Here is a 21,271-nt window from a genome sequence, read left to right as displayed (position 1 = left end):
TAACGTTTAAATTGGGAATTATTAGACCCGTTATATTATGCAATCATAGTTTTCTTCCAGGAAAGGCAGAGAAAATCTATATATGAATTTATGGACGGCAAAATTTGCCGTGTCCGATCATCGCGGCTATGTTATAGGAGTGTAGTGAGATTACTCACAGTCGACGGTGAATTACAGTGGTAGGTGCAATGACATATTCTATACTTTCTTCACAAGGTTATTCCATTACTATTACGTAAAGATGAAAGTATATGTTTATGAGTTACGCTCAATATATCTATTATTTAGGGACAGAGGAAAATAAATGCTTGTGGAGGAAAAATTTCTAAGTAAATATAATAAGTAATATAATATTGATACAACTCCAATATCGACCTCTATACATAGAAGTGAACTATGAGTCTATGATTGTAATAATAATAATAATATCTCAGGACAATACACACAGCGCCATCTAGTTCCAAGCTAAGCAGAGCTTGTGTTATAGGTACTACAGAACTGATATAAATACATGAATGTATTTTTTTGTAAATTGTAAATAAATGTATATTATACATAGAAAACACCCAAACCGATACAAACAATCATACTCATGAATACATATGTTTGTACCGTGCGAGGAATCGAACTCGCGACCATCGGATAGCAAAGCGATATGCTAAATCACTAGACCACCGAGGCTGTCTATCTTCTTGGGAAATAAGTTCTGGTTTAATCCTATTAAATTCGTCAAAACAGACTATCGATACGTTATTATTATATTATATTTTATTGATTTTCACATTTTACCGTTCATACTATTGGTTTGAAACTTAGTAACTAAATTTTTCGTATTCCCGGAAATATTATAGATAATATAATGAAATTAACTTAGTCAAGTAAATAGGCAAGCAAAAAAGCACTTGGACACATTTTTTTGTAAATATATACATAATACATAGAAAACGCCTAAACCGATACAATCGTTCATATTCAAAATTTAAAAAAATGTAACATGTAAGAAACCCGCGACCTTCGGAAGTAAAGAGATGTGCTAAACCATTAGACCGCCGAGGCCGTCAACCTACGGTATAGTATCAACTAATTTATCATAAGGTTTAAATTGCTACCATTACCTGAAATTAGATTATTTATGTTGATAATATTTTGTAATAACTATTTAAACTGAAGTAAATTGTAATTTTATAAAGAGTGAAGGGTCTAGCGCCGAGTGAAGGGTATACCCGGTGAGGTCGTGAGGACGTGAGCGTAGTACCACTTGCCGACATTCGATTCCGGTCGTTGAGATTTCTATCACGCTTTTAGAAAACAAGGAACGTTTGTCCAATTTCTACTTATTCAGACAATATAAATTACCTAACTGTTTACTGGACATAATAATTCACAATACAAATTCTGTATATTTCCTGTGCCCCTTTGAGTACTAGAATTGTTTCATTTTTCACTTGATTGAATAACTTTTATATGTATGAGCGAAGGGACTAACATTTATTATTAGGATGATAACTGTAATTATGTAATGACGGTTTATAGGAACAAATAATGTTCTTTTATTTATAGTATAAAAAGATAAAAAAGAAAAAAAGAACAATACAATATATAAAAAGGTGCGTCTTGCACAATAAGTATTTATGTTTTTTTATAGCGTGTATAGCATAGACGATATATAAAAACATATATAATGTACAAATGTGTCTATTTGTATCTTTATGTATTTCGTATGGTGCTGTGTTTTGTATACATATAAATAATGTAAATTTATTAATTTTGTTACAAATATATGCTACACGTACCTATTTCTCTATTTGCCCATTTTTTCTTGAGTTATTTTAACACTAAATCTTAAACATCCATACTGTTTATTACTAATTGTTACTGGCAGCTTGTCTACCATTCTTTTTATAAACTTAATATTTTTTATATGTCACTTTTAACGAACTATATATTGTTTTGTTACTTCTTGCTGTGAGCCCTTTCGGGAAGAATACACATTTTTACTAGTATTTGGTTTTTATTTAAATAGTAGTTGTGTTCCCGCTCCAGTAACACTAATTATTATTATTAATGATATCTTTTCAGAAAATAACTATTGTATATTAATCAATCGTTATTTTCTAAAAAGATATACTAATTAAGTATATCTTTTCATAAAATAACTATACATAAAATAACGTATATTGTACTATTATAGAGAACAGGAAAAAACGGCAGGGAAGTGCCATTGTGTTTGCCTGAAAACGGTTTTTGCTGTGCGATAATTTCCATTGATATAACTATTTATGTATATGCCCATTCACTTTTCACTGTAATTACCTTGGACAGATATGATCTCTTTAATTAACGGTGTACGTATGCTATATGCGCGAGTTCATAAACTAGATACTATTAATTCTTTGTAAATTATCTGAAACTTTCGAAAGGTGAGCACTCTGTTTGGTAATTAAAAAATGATGCACAAGCGAGGTTGGTCAGTATTGGAAATGAAATGTGTACAATTTGAGGAATAGTCGAAAGTAGCAATAATAAATGTGTGTGAAAGACATCAAATAAAATTGTAGAAATTATGTACATGAGAGATGCCTTTTGTCTTGTCTGTACGGAAGCAACCGTTAATGATATTGGAATTTTAATACAGTGGATACGTGTATTGTATTGTAACAAGTAGAATAAGAAAAAATATGATATGACATATTCTTTGCGAGCGTTTGAATACAAAATTAATGACCTCCAATGACTGCCATTGAATAGAAGTTCAGCGAAAATAGAGATGCTTAAATTTCTAGAAGTTATTACGTGAACTACATAATTATGCTCCCTATGGTGTTAAAATTAAAAATTTCTTAATCAACAAGAAAACGTTTTTATACAATTGTGATGGTAGACAAGTTGATGGACTGATAGTAAGTGGGAAGTCTCTCTATAGATATAAACAGTATCATATGAAGCCCTCATGCTATGCCGGAATAGTTATCCTCCTGTAATATTCGCTCTATCTATCTATCTAAATATATACGTACTCTATCTACCATAACTCCGATCGATTACGCCGGCTTGAGACGAGGTTCGAACCTCAGTGGAGCTGTCAGACTAAAGCCTTATCCGTTAGGCGGGAGTTGGCATTCAACCACTCCATAAAGCCTTCCACAGGTTAGGTGTGCCATCTGCACTCGCCACCTATCATCCGGTGAAGCTGTAAAGTTCGAAAAAAATTCTCTCCAACAGAAACAGTTTACAAAGCAAGCTGCTTGGCGACTGAAAGACTAAGGTACCCATACGAATTTACACAAACTCAACCTCCGGTTCTTTCATTGATAATAGATAAACATATAACTAACGGTCACCAAGATAGATAGCCTCAATAGGAGGAACTGTCGCGTGCGTGACGAAACATAAGTGGTGGCAAGTTTTTCAAAACAAAAGACGATTCGGGTCGTGTCATGACACGTTGCAAAATACTTCACGTACCACTGACAAAATTCTAAATTGCTCTTATGCAATGTTTGGTTTGGGTCTATTGTCTGTATTCTAGATAAGTTTGGTTTTTAAGAAATACGGTATTGTACCTAAAATACTATAATTTTAGAAATTATTTCAGATTGGCTCATAGCTCTGTTGTTTATTAGTCCGTCTTCTAAATCTTTTTACTCACTTTGAGTGGTATTCAGGAGTACATAAAAAATGCGATAATTTATATCTAAATCTTTAGTGATACAAACACCCCTGACTAAAATTAATTCGAAAGAGAGGGCAGTGGTAAATTCACATTTGCAAAATACATGTCCCCTACATGTATTTTGCAAATGTGAATATCAATGGTTGCTTTTACCACGATGTAGACCGTTAATAATACCTCTGACTACTCTATCTAGGAAAGTCGTGATTTGTATATTCATATTATTAATTTAATTCCAATATAAATCACTTGATTGATTACAACATTATTATTAGCCATGAATTCCAGAGACATTAAATTTCATTCAACATTTTATAGACAAAGATATTAATTTATTCTCAAAAAAGAGACTAATTAAAAGTCATCTATTTAGGAAGACATGTGAAAACAGCAAACAACATTGTTATTACTATGAAAAGTCCGTAACTCTTTATTCTAACTTCTACCATTGCAATTAAAATTTTACGGTTCTCGAAATAATTGGTATCGCTTTATTTAGTAAAGATCAAGTTCAGTGGCACGACACTTTCACCGCGATGATGGTCATGTTTTATTTATTGATCGGTTCCTATTGTAATCAAAGCAGTTATTCTAAACACACTTTGCTGGGCCGCAAATAAATGTTTAAACAATTATAAAAGGGTCTGTAGAACGTCAGTGTCATTTTATTTTCAAACTTATTTTTTGTACTGTACGGTCTTAAATAACAAAATTTATATTATAATATAATTATGATTTAGGTAAGGGATTGGCATTTTATTATCCTAATGACACGTCTAACTCTTAGTTATTAAGAGATTTACTACTTTTGTATTGCAAATGTGTCCTATTTTCAATTTTCCCATCTTACTAGAGGGAGATCTAACAAAGTCTGCGTAGGGTACGTCTGAGTCACTTTGTAATGTGATATTTCTGTTCCTCTTAGCTCCGTTTGCAAGCTGTATTTTGGTTTAAAAAGTGACAATGGTAGGCAAATTATTAGTCCTCAGGGACACTAATATATGAGAGATACCTACTACGGCTGTATAACATGGTATATGTTATCCCATAATTAATTATTTTCAATATTTTTGTAAATTACTTTTATATGTTCATCTTATTATTTATCCATATGTTATATCTTTGATCTCTACCTACATACAGTCCTGTACAGTCATTCTTATTCTTCCCGTTACTACGCATTCTTCTCATTCTGGAACGCGAGTGCGTTTTCATTAATGTTTAATAATTTATAGATTTTACAATCATAAATTTTCATAGTTTTTATATTATTTTTGGATCTATGCCGGCCGTGAGTTAGGCGCCACTGCAATTGGGAGTCACACATCCGCTTCTTACCCACTGTTTTACTTGTGTGGGAGCGGACATTGTATTGGCACAACGTAATCTCGTAGTACTGTTTTTATATAACTTTTAATCTGATAAGAATTACGTAATACAGGTTATTGAAAAATTGACAGAATATATTATCCATTATATTTCTTCTTGCTCTTAGCTCTGTCCCACTTTATGCGGGGTCGGCTCTCCTAATTTTTCGGCGCCAGGACTATCTGTCCTGGGTTGTCGCGTCGGGCAATTTTTCTGTAGCGACAAGCTTACTCATACTGGTCCACCAGGTGGCTGGAGGATGTCCTCTGCCTCTTTTGCGTTTAATTAAATTAAAACAATAATGGATAATATACTCATATTGTTCCATATTGTTTTAATTTAATTCTTTCTAAATTTGAAAAAAAAAAACAATATGGTTTTTATTTGTACATGACAACATTATTTAAACTGAATAATATTAATCTAATATTCTTCATTTTACTGTAGAAAGCAAATTTATCGGCAATTTGGACTGTATTTTATTATTTTTAAACTCTAGAATTAATCGACTTTTGGACATGTTATGCGGAGAAGCGAGGACCTTGTTTTGAAGAATCTATTTAACATGAACATGGATAGATAGACCAGAAGATGACGTCAAAAAAATATGGATGGATTGTGAGAAAGATGATATGTATAAAAGGAGAGTCAGTTCAAATATGACGGCTGATTGGGATCAGTAGAAGATAGCAGCAGCAGCAGCAGGTAGCAGAAGAGAAGAATATACTGCGCCAACCCCAAATAACGAGATAAAGACAAGGTAATGTTTCGAATAATTGCACCATTGGCGGATCACTATTCTAATATTATACTACTCATGTTATAAAGAGAAAAGATTTGATTTGTAACATACAAATTCTTGTGATGACGATTTGTATGTTCATTAATTTGTTTATAATGAATAAGCTAAATAATTTCTAGGCGTGTTAAAAAACTTGTTTCAACTTTAAATTGTTACTTCATCAGTTAGTAAGATAGGCTGTATTTCACACAGGCAGCGAAATAAATACAGTTCAATGAATGAAAAGATGTAAACCTAATCACAATTCAAATCGGTTGTATCAAATAAACCACAAGTACGGCAATTCGCTTGTTATTCAGCGAGAGACATCCGTCGTCAACTGTCCTACATCCTACATCCGAAGCAGGTGGCTCACTCTCTATAAATATATTCAAGCCATTAATGTAAGTGGGTCTCTAAATCTGGGCTCACATTATCAGGTACAGACCCGTACCGACCATGCGGTTTGATTGGCGCATTTCCAAACTTAGCAACTAATGCGCCAATAGTACAGCGCCGTCGTCATGAACCGTCCGGCTCTTATCGGAAATGTACGTGGTCTCTAACTGGCAACATGCTCGGAAGTTTAAGGCCGTTGAATTAGGCTATCAAGGTCAATTAGGATGTAATGAAAGTAAGTAATAAATAATTGATTTTCTCTTTTCGACGTTTGGTAGAGTTTATTGAATATTAAGTTTATATTATGCGTTCTCGTTTGAAGAATAGGATATAGCTGTGAAATAACTGCATTTTGTTTTTACTATGAAATACCAATAGGAGACTCATCATATCGATGACAAAAATAGAAAGATATATTTAAATTTAACAATATGTAAAATATTTAGCAAATTCGATGCCGTTAAAAACATTCTAATCACAAGTTCATTGTATTTAAGCAGTGAATTTAAACAATTTATTAGTGGCAAATAAATATATCTATATTATTTATTAGTTTCGTTTTCTATGCATATGGTATGCATCCTCTTTACCACAGGAAAATACTTGCAGATCACGGCAATATATAATCATTGAATCACCTCGACTGTTCGAATATTAAGAGCTCACAAAAAAGAACGGTCAATATTAAGTGTACCCATTATACAGTAGGTATGTCAAATAGTAAGCAAATTAAAGAGGCATGATAACTTAGTCCTGATGATTACGCACGAGGTTCATGTATAATGTACCGACGCAGTCGGTAGTCTAACGGTTTAGCACACCGCCTAACTTTCGATGGTTGCGGGTTCAATTTCTCCCACGGTATAAACGTACGTAGGTATGTATGTATTCATGAGAATGATTATTTGTATTGCTCTGGGTGTGTTCTATATATATTATATATGTATTTACAAAAAAATAATGTATCTATGTATTTATATTAGTTTTCTAGTACCCGTAACACAAGCTGTGCTTATCTTGAAACTAGATGGCGCTGTGTTAATTGTCCTGAGATATTATAGTACATGCAACGGTTGTCATTTTCCATAAGATAGGCCATCAGCTTTTACCATTGCAATTAGATAAAATATTAAACTTTTATAAAATTCGCAATTTCGAGTGTAAATTATTTAGATGAAAGTTGAAAGTGCTTGTTACCGGAACCATCTTACTCAATTTGGATATAGTGTCACGGCCAGTTCTCTGTATTAACATAACGTAAAGTTAGAAGTGTTAAGTCATAATTAAGTATTCATGGACACAGCATAATTTTTTAAATGCCGACGGCTTCGATTGTTTAACGACTCGCCACACTGTCTATTCCGACGGTCGTGGGTTCTATTCACATAGACGATAAATATTTGTATTCACGAGTAGCTCTGTTTGTAACAGTCTGGATTTGTTTTTATTTATTGTAATTATTGTTGTAACAACAATTTAGATTTTATATTATGAGGATTTTCCAGTCAATGCCAACGGTGCGATGGTGGAATATAGCTTGACATGATGAACATATTAATGATTAATATGTTTGGGAATTATTTATCATTATGGAATTATTTACCACCATTAATCATTTTTTAATAACAGAGTTATCCCTCCTTCAACTGCATTGTAGCGTTATACAAAATAGACATGTACTTAATTTGTCTTTTTTTTGTAAGTCGAATGGCAAAATGTTTAATGGACCACCTGACCTATATACATGAACAATACGACAGATATCACGTTATCATACGCCATTGCAGTACTAATGGAATCTATTCCAGAGGTCTGGAATGGATTATGATAACGTGATGACAGTCGTATTATTCATGAATGGTAATCTATACCAGAGGACAATGATGTCTCAAATTTCATTGCCTAATTTGCAGTTTACAATCTTAACACAGTGTTTTGGACTTCAAAATTTTTTGCTATCTAATTTAAAGCCACTTTTTTACTTTAAAAAGTTGTGTATATAATTTGATTTGTTAATTTGTGACATAAGAAAATATACCATTTTATTTTATTCTTTTTTGCATCTATTTATTTTATATAGTTATTGAGTAGATGCAACAGTTTACTGGACATAAAGAATCGACATACAAACATATAATACATACAATATTATCCACACTACACAGCTTACAAAGCTAGCTGCTTAGCGCTAGAAATAGAGACTAAAGTACTAATGTCGATGACTTTTTAGAGTCTAACTCTCGTAAAATTCATTACTCATTTTTGAGCAATTAGCCACATAGACACTCATTAAAGTAATTGCTCGAGTTGTTATTATTAATAAACATACTAATACAAAATTATTTATTTTGGTAACTTTTAAAATTAATTATATACGTATATGTATATATATATAGTAGACGCCTCGAGCCTCCTATTTATTTTTTATTTTCATATATACATCAATCCGGATATGAACTTACAGGCTTCCTACTATCTCATTTTCCACGTTTTATTTTTACATTTTACATCTGTAATTCTACCTAATATTTTTGATAACTTACAAACTACTGACTAAGAGGTATTTATTTTTGAGGATTCTTAGTTAATTTTACAATAGGACATTTTGATATACATATATTACATATAAAAAAACCTAGCCTCCTATTATAACCAGCCAAGTTTCTCCCAGAATCACAGTAGCATACATAAGAGCTAGGAAGATACCTATATTCTCTTCGGGATTCTAGGAGTGAACTCATTGTTCGGAGAATTTAAGTATTATGGCGTGACATAATTGACATTATAAAACACTTGAATTCACAAAATAGTGATAATGTACCATATACGTCACAATTCGGGGTGGTCGTGAACTTTCTAATGAGTCATACACGGATGCCGCCGGCAAACAATATCGTGAATATCCTATATGGATTGTGAAAAGGATGATAGTGTCATGTTCGTGTACGGTAAAGGTTCTTTTGATTTAATTAAATACTTATGGTTTATGATCCAGCATAAGAAATACATACCCTCATATGTAATTTGGTAATAACGTTTATATGTCAGATAATTTGTACATTTGTAAATCGCACATGAGTCGACTGGCTCCTAGGTCTTCACATATAGTAATTCACAATACTAGCAACTAAATCCTGCGTAAACACGCAGGATTTTGTTGTTTATATTGTGAATTATTGATTGTTTTGTGATTTGTTGATTTATATTAAATTACATTTAATTTATTTTTTATTATCTTTCTTCATTTACTATTAAAATTACTTATTATATTGGCGGGAAAATTTTGTAGTCTACAAAGTCTCTGTAGGAGTCTCGCGACACAGATTTGAGTATACGGACGAATTCAAACAAAAGATACCTACTTTAATTTAGAAAATATATATATTCCGTATTAGAAAGATAATTACAAAGGCTATATTTTATTTTAAAAAAAAGATCAGTAGCATTACAAATGATATTAGCAGATACAAAGCAATAAATGAATAACAAAGATTTTATTTTTTATATAGGTATATCAAATACTGGGTAGGCATTTAAATTAATTTATATGTAGATAACTTATTAATATCAGCCGTGGCCTGTATTTGTATCTATGTATATGATGAAAACATGAATATTTTTATACTGTTTTATACAGCATATGTAGCTTCAAACTACAGTGAAATTATAAAATTGTGTCATATACACAAAAGGTATTCTAAAATTCATAAATTTAAAAATAAGAAGATCATATAAAAGTTAAAACGCTAGCTCATCGTGATTTTCCACGAGTGCAATATCGCGGAATACAACTAGTGCAATATAATTTTATTAGCTGTCATATGACTTTTTGTATTCATCGAGCTATAGTGGCAGCCCTACGAGTGCGGACTGGTCCCGTCCGGCCGGAATGTCGTGAAAGCTGGTAGTGACGAAGCACTCGTCGTGATTCGGTTGCTGAGGTGCGATATCGGAATACGATTCGAACAATTTTCGGAATTTCAATCGAATGCCCGAATCACTTTCGGTTACGTGATATAACAGGTGATTCGGTTGTGTTATGAAATTTTCATTTCGGATACAAAATTACATGTTATACTGACCTATATTGATAATGATGTATTCGAATTGCAATTTTCTTCGATTCTATGTTATATTTTTAATGCGATGTATGTATTTATGGATATAACTTAACAACTTTTGAATCGATTATAACGTCTTACTTTATGGAGCTCATTTGTATTGTAACTTAAATTATTATTACTATTAAGTGATAGATAAATGTATGGATAGATAATGAAATGACTAATTCATGTTAAAAATCTATAGTATCCTGCTTCATACTCTATAGTATTGTATATCCGTTGTTTCTTACATCCCCCAAATGTAGTCTACAATACATTGTACCAAATGTTATAGTTTGTCGATATTTGTTCAGCATTGTAAATACAAACTTACAATTCATATAGCGCCATCTAGGCTCAAGCTAAGCAGGCCATGTGTTATGAATACAATTGACATAAACATTTAAAATATATATTTTTTAAATCAGATGATTGAGGAGAATAGAATCGCGAAAGTAACTTCAATTATCAAGTTACTAGTAAGTTCAACTAAAATATAACTTATAAACCTACCAACAACGATTTATGTACTTAAATGGAAGACCAATAAGCTATAATACACGATTAGATACCATTAATACTATGTTCTAGCAGATTGCAGTTTTCACATAGTTTTCATTTCACCACAGACCGTCATCCGTGGGAATATCTCTAGGGCCTAGTAAGGATACTTATCAGCAGTGAAAACAGTATAAACTGGTTTTGAAACTATGTCATGATCGTGAATCATATATAGTGATTATGTTAAACGCTAATATGTATTGAGGCAGTTTGATTTATTGGTGGTTTGCAGATTAATTTGCGGTCTGTGGTTGATAATTGTATAGGTTTACTATAGGTGTTATTAGACTATGAAATCTCCTTCTACGTATATTCTATAAGGATATTTTCTATCTATACCTATATATATTAGGTATGTTATACTCGTGAACGTAATGTAAACTTTTATATTTGGAAGTTTGTATTCAGACAGAATTCTAAACAACATTCTAAACAATTTTTTTTTATACAAGTTTCTTGCACATTCTTCTTGTGATGAGTTTACGTTCCAAATGAGTGGTAGAATAAAGCTAAATATGACTATTCATAAAGGACTATACATTTCTATATATTTACAAATCAAAGATTTATCTATGTATTTTTACACGTTGGTTGGAACCCCATAATACAAGATCTGCTAGAGCTTGGGACGAGATAGCGCTGTGTGAATTGACCTCAGATTTTCTTATTATTATAATTACTATTCATTAAAACTATTTAGTGCCTTTTAACAATTTTATTTTGTTTGATTCTTTCTTAATGATATAATATATAAGAAAACAAAACTAGTTAAAAGGACAAGACATTGAAGTAGTAAAAATAATAGTCATTTTTACAAATAAGTGCATACTATTTCGAGCAACTATTTAGAATCATTATATAAATTCTGCATGTTCTTCTTAATAAATGGTGGATTATTATTTATTTTTACTTTTAAATACAGCATACGTTTGTAGGTCAAGTTATAATGAGTTTACACTATTATAAACATCGTGTTACTCTTTAAATTGCCTCAACTCATCTGAGTTGCATAACAAAACATTATGTATAAGTTGTTCATCTTATGGAACTATTCCGAGGGGTCATTGTTTTTTTTATCATATTTTATGACAAAAATGTTGTGTGTGCGGTAAGATTATAATAATAAAAAATTGAGGTCAACAACAAGCAGTTTTGGACGTAGTTATTATAACATATAACATATGTATGAAAGATAAAATCAGTTTGTATTCACACAATATCCTAAATAGAAAATGCTGAACAATATTCATTTAAAAGAGTAACATGTTTTCGTTTTCGTTCTTCTTGTGATGAGTCTGCTTTCCGAATGAGCGGTCAATATATATTATATGACTATTCAAAAGAGCTTATATTAAATTTATTTGAATAAAGATTATTTCTAAATCTATAAAGTGACACGATTACACATATAGTAATATTTTAAACGTACAGGGTGTTTATATTTAAATGGTTTTTTAAAAAATCTACATGTCTACATGTTATACATGTATATATTATATATATGTATATATTACACTCCACAGTGAGTTTTGTGTCTTTTTGTATTGCAGTGGTACACACATGCAGGTTTGTCTATATTATATGTAAATGTATTAACTGTAAATGGTATACAATACAGATTATTTAAACCAATGCAATATAATATAGGCAAACCATTAATTATATATATGTACTAAGATTGTAATAAAAATTCTAATCTATCTATCTAATAAAATATTATAGTACTTCTCTGTGTGCGCTTGTGCATGTTAAGGTTAACAGCTTAAACAATTGATAAACGTTTCTCGCTAATGTATTGCAACAAGCTTCCGGTAACTTTTAATGCTTGTTTTATTCCAATCTGATGACAAAAAAGTTAAAGAAGATATGGTAGTGAAACTATAGGGTCCTTAGGCATAGTGTCTTTGTCCTCCCGAATAACGTTGCCACTTATTACATTCCAGTAAAATAAAAAATATATTTAAATGCATACAGATATAAAAAATGCTTGATATTTAACTGCCCGATCGAAATTATTCAATACTTTCCACTCTCAGTAAACATCACGGGACTTAGCAGCGGAGCTAAGAATTTATCACGGATTATCGTTGCCTATTTATATTTTACCATAAAAATGCCCGTACTATCAGAGCTCATCCATTTTATAACTTTCTCCGTTTAAAATAAATGCCTGCTGTGTTGAACTTTACGTAACTTTTTAATTTCGTTGCGTACCGTCCAGTGATATCTAACATTGATACTTGATATATGGTGATCGCTTCCAAGTGAAAAATGAGAGATAAAGCAAATATTTTAGAGTTGTTGATAAATGATATTTAAATAATTGAAGATATATGTTTGTTAAATGAATCGTTTTAGGGTCCAGTATGTAAAAAATAAAATATTAAATTAATATAATATATAAAAATATAATTTTTCGGTATTGTAATCTATAATATTCTAACAAACCCTTTATTAATGACTCCTTAGTTGACAATTCGAACTACAAGGTTTCCTGGGACAGAAACTTTACAAAAAAAAAAAAGAACCAAGAATGTATACCACCCGTAATTGACAGCTCAGCTATGCTTGGCTGCCAAATATAGATGTCTAATCCTCTAAATTGATGTAATTGGTAAATACCAGATGTGGTGTCCAGGTGTGGAGTCAAAGCTGACAGCCGATGATGCTATTCACCTGATGTTATTACATAATAAAGCGTAATCATTAATTACCGGCACTTCATACACGTTTGAAATCCTAAAAAACATCAACAAATCATACAAAACGTCTCAACGAAAGCGAATCTGCTTTATTCACAACGGTTGTTAGCGGGTGCTGTAAAAAAAGTAAAAGTCGACGCACATCTATCACTTGTACGCACTTATTACAAAGTAATACGGATCAAACTTCAATAGCAGACGAGTGACGTAAAGGTTTGCTTAATTTACAATTACATCGAATGTGTCAAATACTTTTACTGTTTCGTGACTATGAACTTTCTCGGAAGGTCGTTTAGGACAAGGCTGTGGAGTTGTTATGTACACAAAATATTTAAGTGAATTGCTTATGGCAATATGATGATTACTTAATATGCAAACAATTTTGGTACAACTTTATTTTTACGGATTACAAAAATCACAATTGGTTTTTTCCATTTATGTTAAAATATTGTCGCTAATTCTGAGGGTCTGTGTAAAAAACTGTTCTAAAAAAGTTGTCTGTTTAGTATGCAATATTAAAATGGCATTAAATTGTACTCAAGAATTATCAATAAAATTCATACACAGTAAAAGATAAAACAGTTGTAATCTTTTAATTAATATACAGACGTTTAATATACTATGTAAGATGAAATTTTATTTTAATATATGTTTATTTTTTTGCATAATTATTGGTAATAAATGTATGTATGTAGACATAATCACAGTTCATTCAACCACATCATTATGCTAAAATATTTTGTCTAACATTATGCATATATTTTATTTTATTAGATTACAATTAATGTTTAGAATAATATAAGAGAATAAGAAAATATTTTAAAACAAAAATGTTAATGACATCGTTAAACATTTATGTTAATGAAATATAAATTTTATTACATTTTGAATAATTCAATGAGGTTCTTGGTCCAGCTTTCATATTTAATAATATTCTTTATATTTATATGTATTAATATACTCTGCTGATATTACGAATATTTACTGATAAACGTCGAAAAATATTATAAAGTATATTGTAATAAATTATGCAATATCTAATAATTCTGTTATTGCTAGTTATTGTAGGCGATTTCGTTTGCTTTTTTACACATATAATAATAGAGTTAAAATAAACAAAGGACGAAAAAGAATACAAATTTACAACAAATGTCAAAATAATTCGAAAGCTGTTTTGCTGGTATATAAAAAGGAAAATGAAACAGACTCTATACATTTCACTGTTCCGCAATCTGTCAACAATCAACATCATACAATATCGTGTTTGATGATGTGAACGAACATCATACAATGATAGAACCAGCCAATTTGCTTGTTTGAACAATTTAGTGTGTTTAGCCAATTAAGTTAACAAGAGATGAAATTTTTGATTGATCGGTTGATTTTATAATATCTTGTAATTTTCTTATTGTTATTTAATTTCTTGTAGAGTAATATACATTTGTCGCAATTAAAATGATTGTTTTATTATTCAACTTTTAATTTATTTGCTCACGAATACTTTTTGTAGAATACAAATAGCAGTTAGCACAGCGCTTTACTTCCGAGGGTCGCGGGTTTGATTTTTCGCGCGGTACAAACCTTTGTAATATTTATTTATCAACAGTAAAGTAGTATTATTATAATTTTTTTTAAACTTCCTTTACTTTAAATAAATATTTTAACAATACCACCTATAGTATCTTCTATGTGAAAAAAAAAATTACCACCACGTAATTTTGAACAGTTTACGAGTATACTAAAAGGAAACACGCTATAAGCTATGTAAATTTTCGTTGAGCATCCTGAATGTAGTGGGTAAATTACGTAGTTAAAAAGTCACGTAACACTAAACAAAACCTAACCTATGTAAATTCGCATACTCAAACAAAATTTGCATTTGGCTTTCATATTCTGATTTAATAGGGTTATCATAATATTAATACGTGAAGCAAAAGCTTTATACCCCTTGCGCGTATTTATAGAACTTACAGTTTATATAGAGATGGATCGTCTATAGCTAATATTTTAAAGTTATACACAAAAATACATTAAATCAATAAAAAAACATTACTCACATTATAATTATATTATATTATACGACTGATAACAAAATTTTTATGTCAAATAATTTCTATATTGTTAAGTGTCAAATCAGCGTATCGAGGTTTATTTCTGTGCTGTTCATTAGTTATCATAGTAATCTATCAATACATGAAGCAAGTCTTTGATAATAGAACCTTAACAATGTTCAAAGTTATAAGTTAAATAAATTATAACCGATTTTTGACCACTGGGCGGCCACAAGCATACAGAATTAGATCCATACTATTTGTGAACGTTTTTGGGACGGCCTCAAAATGGCCACATAAAAAAAATAAAATTCAATGTTCGAAATTTGAAACAGACGTCAATGCGTCATAACCACCACAATAGCTACAATTACGCGGTTGTAGCACAGATAAGTAACGTATCGGAAACGTTCGACGCTCTAGTTTGCGTTCAAAGTCAAGGCTGTTTCAACCGTAACATAGTTACAACATAGCCCTTAGTCTAATTATAGTCTATTACTCGCACAATTTGAATCGAGTTCGATGAACTGAAAGCAATTTTGTTTTGCTGAATTAGGGCTGTTGCTGATTATAAATTGACTTAAGACTACTTGTTGCCTAAAATAAAATTTTGAAAATGTGAAATTCATATGCCAGACTTAGCGCATAAACATGTATGGCGTATTTCGTAAGCATTCGCTAATATGATATACATTAAAAAAAAAATGTTTTAAGTTGTAGATTTTAGATTTTTTAGTTTTAACTAAGTTCTTTATTTATTTTTTTACTTTGATTGACTTGTAGAATTGATGACAGTGGCGATGTAGTGGTAGTACTAAAAACACTAAGCCATCTTTGGTCTAGAGTTTTAAACAACATCATGAATAATGATTATCATTAAATTATTTAGTTCCTAGTGACAAAGCTGGTAGTCCCTACGTGCGGCACCTGTTTACGAGAAAAACTGTGACAGTGACTCTGGAATATAATTTTGAATTAGGAATCTAATTTAAATTTGGAAGGTAGATTCCATTAACCCACACACCTACATCTATTATGAAAGTGATATGTGATATGCATGACTGTCACATGCATTCAAGTCACACACATGTTACCGTTTGTTTAAGGCGCGACGCAACGCAGGTAGACACAGAGTTAATCTTTTGTAGGTTACTATTACCTGACCGAATGACTTAATTTTTTTTGGTCCTGTTAAATTAGGCCACGATAAATAAGGTTTAGGAAGTTGTTTATTCTTTTAAATTACTTTTTTTTTATATATCGGCCTCCATGCATGGTGCGCACGGTGATGTATAAAATGTTATGGAAATAGGGTTTTATAAATTACATCATACAAATTTTACTAATATTATTAATTAAAAAGTTTATATGTGTATTATTTAAGTGTTATGTCTGTGCATTATCGTCATAAATGTGTTTATAAACAGTGTATTTAAATATTTTTAATATTCTATTATTTGAATTCTTTGAATTTAAAGAACGATTTAATACAATAATCTTTATTAAATTAATCAACTGTTTTTTTTCTCTTTAGTCAGAGGCTCGTGTAGATAATAGAAAAGTAAATTAGAAATTTTTCGAAACTAACTGTAGATTTGCTTTATTTGGAATAATTATTTTTAAATTCCAGTATCGGTATTTCGCCTCAAGTTAATTGAATTCTAAATTTAAATTTATAGAACAAGATTAGAGAATGCTTTATTAACATAATGAACTGTTTATTTGTGTCACTTAAATCATTTTTTTCTTATCACACATTACGTGACCATAAATTAAAGTTACTAAAAATAGAATGAACATAATCGTGGCTATGTAACAATTCTAAATCTGTATCAATATTGCAATCCCGCATACATTGCACTAGTTTCGTTATGACATCTTTGTAAAACGAGTTGTGTCCAGTGGTACATAATTATGACATAATACGTAATGATATTGCATAGAGCAATGATGCAGATCAGAAAGATTCAAACGAGAGGTTTTAATATGCACGTAAGTAATCCGTATGGGTCACTTACTTCAATGGTCAAGCAACTTGCTTTTTAAGATGTTTTTTTCGGACTACTCTAATGCTGTTAGCTGCAGCTGGCCTTTACAGCTTCACGGAGGATAGGGGGCGAGTGCAGATCACTCCAAACCAGCGGAAGAACTTATGGATGGCTAAAGGCCAACTCCCGCCTGTCGTATACGACTTTAGTCTGAGGGCACCGCTAGGGGTTCGAACCTCAGCTCAGGCTGTCGTAATTTCTATCGCAGTTTGAATTGGACAGGGGATGTTTAGGTTGAAGAGTAATATAAGTCGGTGCTATTAAAGAATCAAAAGCATGACATCTTTGTACTCCGTAATTGCAATTCCTGAGCAGGCAGGCGTCAAGTGGTTTAGCGGTTTAGCAGACCGCTTTACTTCCGATGGTAGCGGGTTCGATTCCTCACACAGGTACAAACATTTGTATTCATGAGTATGATTGTTTGTATCGGTCTGGATATTTTCTACGTATAATATAACTATATATGTATTTATATCCGAACGAGTGGTAGATAAAATATATTGTTATGACTATTCAAAAGTGCGTAAATTAAGTTTATTTGAATAAATGATTTTCTATTCAATTCTATTCTATTTTATTCTATCAGTTATCTAGTACCCATAACACGAGCTCTACTTAACTTGGGACTAGAAGGTCGGTTAGTTGTCCTGGGATATTATTATTACATATGCGACTGTTACCACTTACCATCAGTTGGTCCATCAATTTGTTTGCCATACCAATTACAATAAAAAAATGTTTGTTATTGTGAAACTGTAAGTTTTATATAATATTGTTCGTGCATAGTTGTAATTTGCATATATCTCATATTCTGAATAGAAGTTGCATCGTATGTTGCATAAGTAGTGAAAATGAAATAGTGATTCTTTTATATGTTAATTTATGATTAAATATTATTTATATTTTAATTGATGTCTTTTTTAATGTTATTTGGAATTATAATATTTAGAAATTAAATATGTAAAAATTAATAACGACTGAATTAAGCCTAGCCTTATTCATGAAATGTCAACCGTTTAATATAGCATATTTAATGTAATGACCTGTTTTTTTTTAAATTTAATGTTCTTCATTTTTTTTTAATCTATAGATACGTAGAAGCTTCTAGTATTAATATACATAAGGAGTCAAGTGCAAGATATAAGAAAAAATAGCCAAGACCTGAATACGTTTTATAGTAACAATTGAAATTAATATTTTACGAATTTTAATAGAAAATATTTTGAAGAACATGTCCTTTGTGTCCATCATCTATCATCGGTCACATTTTGTCCAGACAAAAGGAGACCAAAAAAATGGGACCGAATGCGCTAAAGTCATCGCAACGTTCTGGGGAAAATACATTTAGTTGCCATTTAATCGGAAGAAGACGACAAAAGAGGTTCAAAGTCTTCTGTCTATAAAACGTTTTTGTCAGTTGTTACAAATATCATTATTTTGTTTTAGAAAAATACGTAATTTCTTAATTTAAAATTTTTTATCGTACATACTCGGTTATTTTTTGGAAGATATATGTTTTTTTATAGGTAGTTTTTTGGAAATATATTTTATATACTGTTTTATTATGATATGTGTGTAATATATTATGGTGTATCAATACCTATAGGAAGTGTATAAATAGTCGAGTAAACAAGAGAAACTGCGCGTGCGCTCTCGCGCTGTCACCACTCAGTGTGACCCACTTAAGCTTTTCGTCCATTTATGTAATATTGGATAATTTCAGAAAATTAATAATCATCTTTATTTATTCACTTTTTAAATATTATAATTCTACTATCAATAATTTGACTTATGTAATTTAATTTGTAAAACTGTTTGGTTTTATCTATTTTTAATAGTTTTAATTATATCAGTACGTGCTATGCATAGACATTATAAACATTTTTATAGAGTAGGTATAAAAATACGCATTAATTTGATGCTTTCATCGTTAGCCGTGAAAGTTTAAAAACTTGTTTTGTGCATCTAGATTTTTTGGAAACAAGTCATTTGTGACTTCTTGTACTATTTAATATCTTAGTTGACAGAAAAACACAAGAAAATATTTATTAAATAAATATTTTATTGTATCTATAAATATACTTTATGTCACTATTTATTTTAGAAATATGGCTAACATAATATTTAAAATGATGTAATGAAACAAAATATGTGCACGTTTCACAAATTTTTAAATTAGCGAATTATTACCGGTATTGTATGCGAATCGATAAAATTGAGCCTTCCTCCGATGATGAATCGATGATAATTCGACTTTCACTAAAGAAAGTGGACTTGCCAGCGGCGTATAAAACTTTGAATGGCGTCGAACCTCCATACACACAAACGTTTTATTTTTTAACAATAAAAAAAAATAACTCACCCAAAAAGTCAACCTCATGGTATCCGTGCGGCACAACACTTAAAAAAAATAAATTAAAAAAAACAAAGCACAGCACAGGCGCGTTCGCGCGCGCTTCTCTCACAACTGAGGCAAAGGTGACGGCTCATACAGCCTCCCCGCTAAAGAAAGTCACCAACCTTCACATTCGTGGATTATGTAAACTTAGGCAAAAAAGATAGCGCAAGTGCATTATGAATGTAATGGTGTCTGAGAACTGTTGAGCAGTTAACAATGAGATTCGGATAACCCGTTCGAAGATGATCTGTGCGAGATTTAGTTAAAAGTCGGTCAATAAAAGCTTTACAAAAAAAACTATATGTATGACCAATTTAATCAAGTTTTGTTATAGATATCACAGAATGATAATGGAATGGTCCCGGAAGCCCGCCTGCGCTAATACCAGTGGAGGATCATAAGATGAACATGTCAGGTCAGGTTAGACCATCGTGAAATCACCAGGAATTTATCATGATGGTTGCCAGAGAAAACAGTGTGGGAGGCAAGCTGACATGGTCCATTACTAGCAATGGGGTCCAGTTCAGTCCACATTACTACTAATCCGTTTCTCCCTTCGATATGTTATTGTGTCAAGTATTAATTATTGTTGTTTATTAGTTTTCAATTGGTGGATGTTGTAAATTTGCTAATACGGGCAATATATAATATGTTAAAATATAAATTTCCGATTAAGCAAATCGGTATTGCAAGTACAGCACTACCCCGCTATAGGTGGCAACATTATTTGAAAATTTGACACTTACATCTATCAATTATGTCTCCGGAATTAAAAAACAGACTATAGGCAGATATTTCTCTGTCGGAACAGTTCAGAGATAATCGGAACGATCTCATTAATCACTTAAAAAATTCTAGGACACTATTAGGCACTGTTAGCATATCTATTAATAGTGCACCCTATAACAAAATTGACATAGAGAGAATCTTTACTCAAATAAACTTACTAATAACTTTTGAATAGACCTATTTTGGTTGATTCTACCACTCATCCGCAACGCAAATGCATGTTGTTGCTCTTTTAAATGAATGTTGAATGAATTTAAAATTACATTTAATTTATTTATTACATTATATTATAAAGGTTTTTGGGTGAGTAAAACTGTCAAATCTATACATATAAATAAAATTGGAGTGTCTGTTTGTAAAACCGAAATAATCATTTTGTACTATATGCATATGAATAT

At 31.1% G+C, this 21,271-nt stretch overlaps 1 protein-coding gene across 1 annotated transcript in view; it reads right to left on the bottom strand.

Moving 5' to 3' along the window:
* LOC131852950 (bromodomain-containing protein 4B) overlaps positions 1-20,137 on the bottom strand; it is a 39,449-nt gene extending 19,312 nt beyond the window's left edge. Inside the window, exon 1 of the mRNA XM_059203707.1 lies at positions 20,049-20,137. Coding sequence (XP_059059690.1) covers positions 20,049-20,066 — 18 coding nt within the window. The 5' untranslated portion in view covers positions 20,067-20,137. The remainder of the gene's footprint in view (positions 1-20,048) is intronic.
* Positions 20,138-21,271: the final 1,134 nt, after the last annotated feature.

Source organism: Achroia grisella, unplaced genomic scaffold (genome assembly GCF_030625045.1).
Source record: "Achroia grisella isolate CSIRO2021 unplaced genomic scaffold, CSIRO_AGI_Agris_v1 utg869, whole genome shotgun sequence".
Taxonomy (NCBI): Eukaryota; Metazoa; Arthropoda; class Insecta; order Lepidoptera; family Pyralidae; genus Achroia; species Achroia grisella.
The sequence above is the reverse complement of the archived record's forward strand: the minus strand, read 5'-3'. Positions and strand labels throughout refer to the sequence as shown.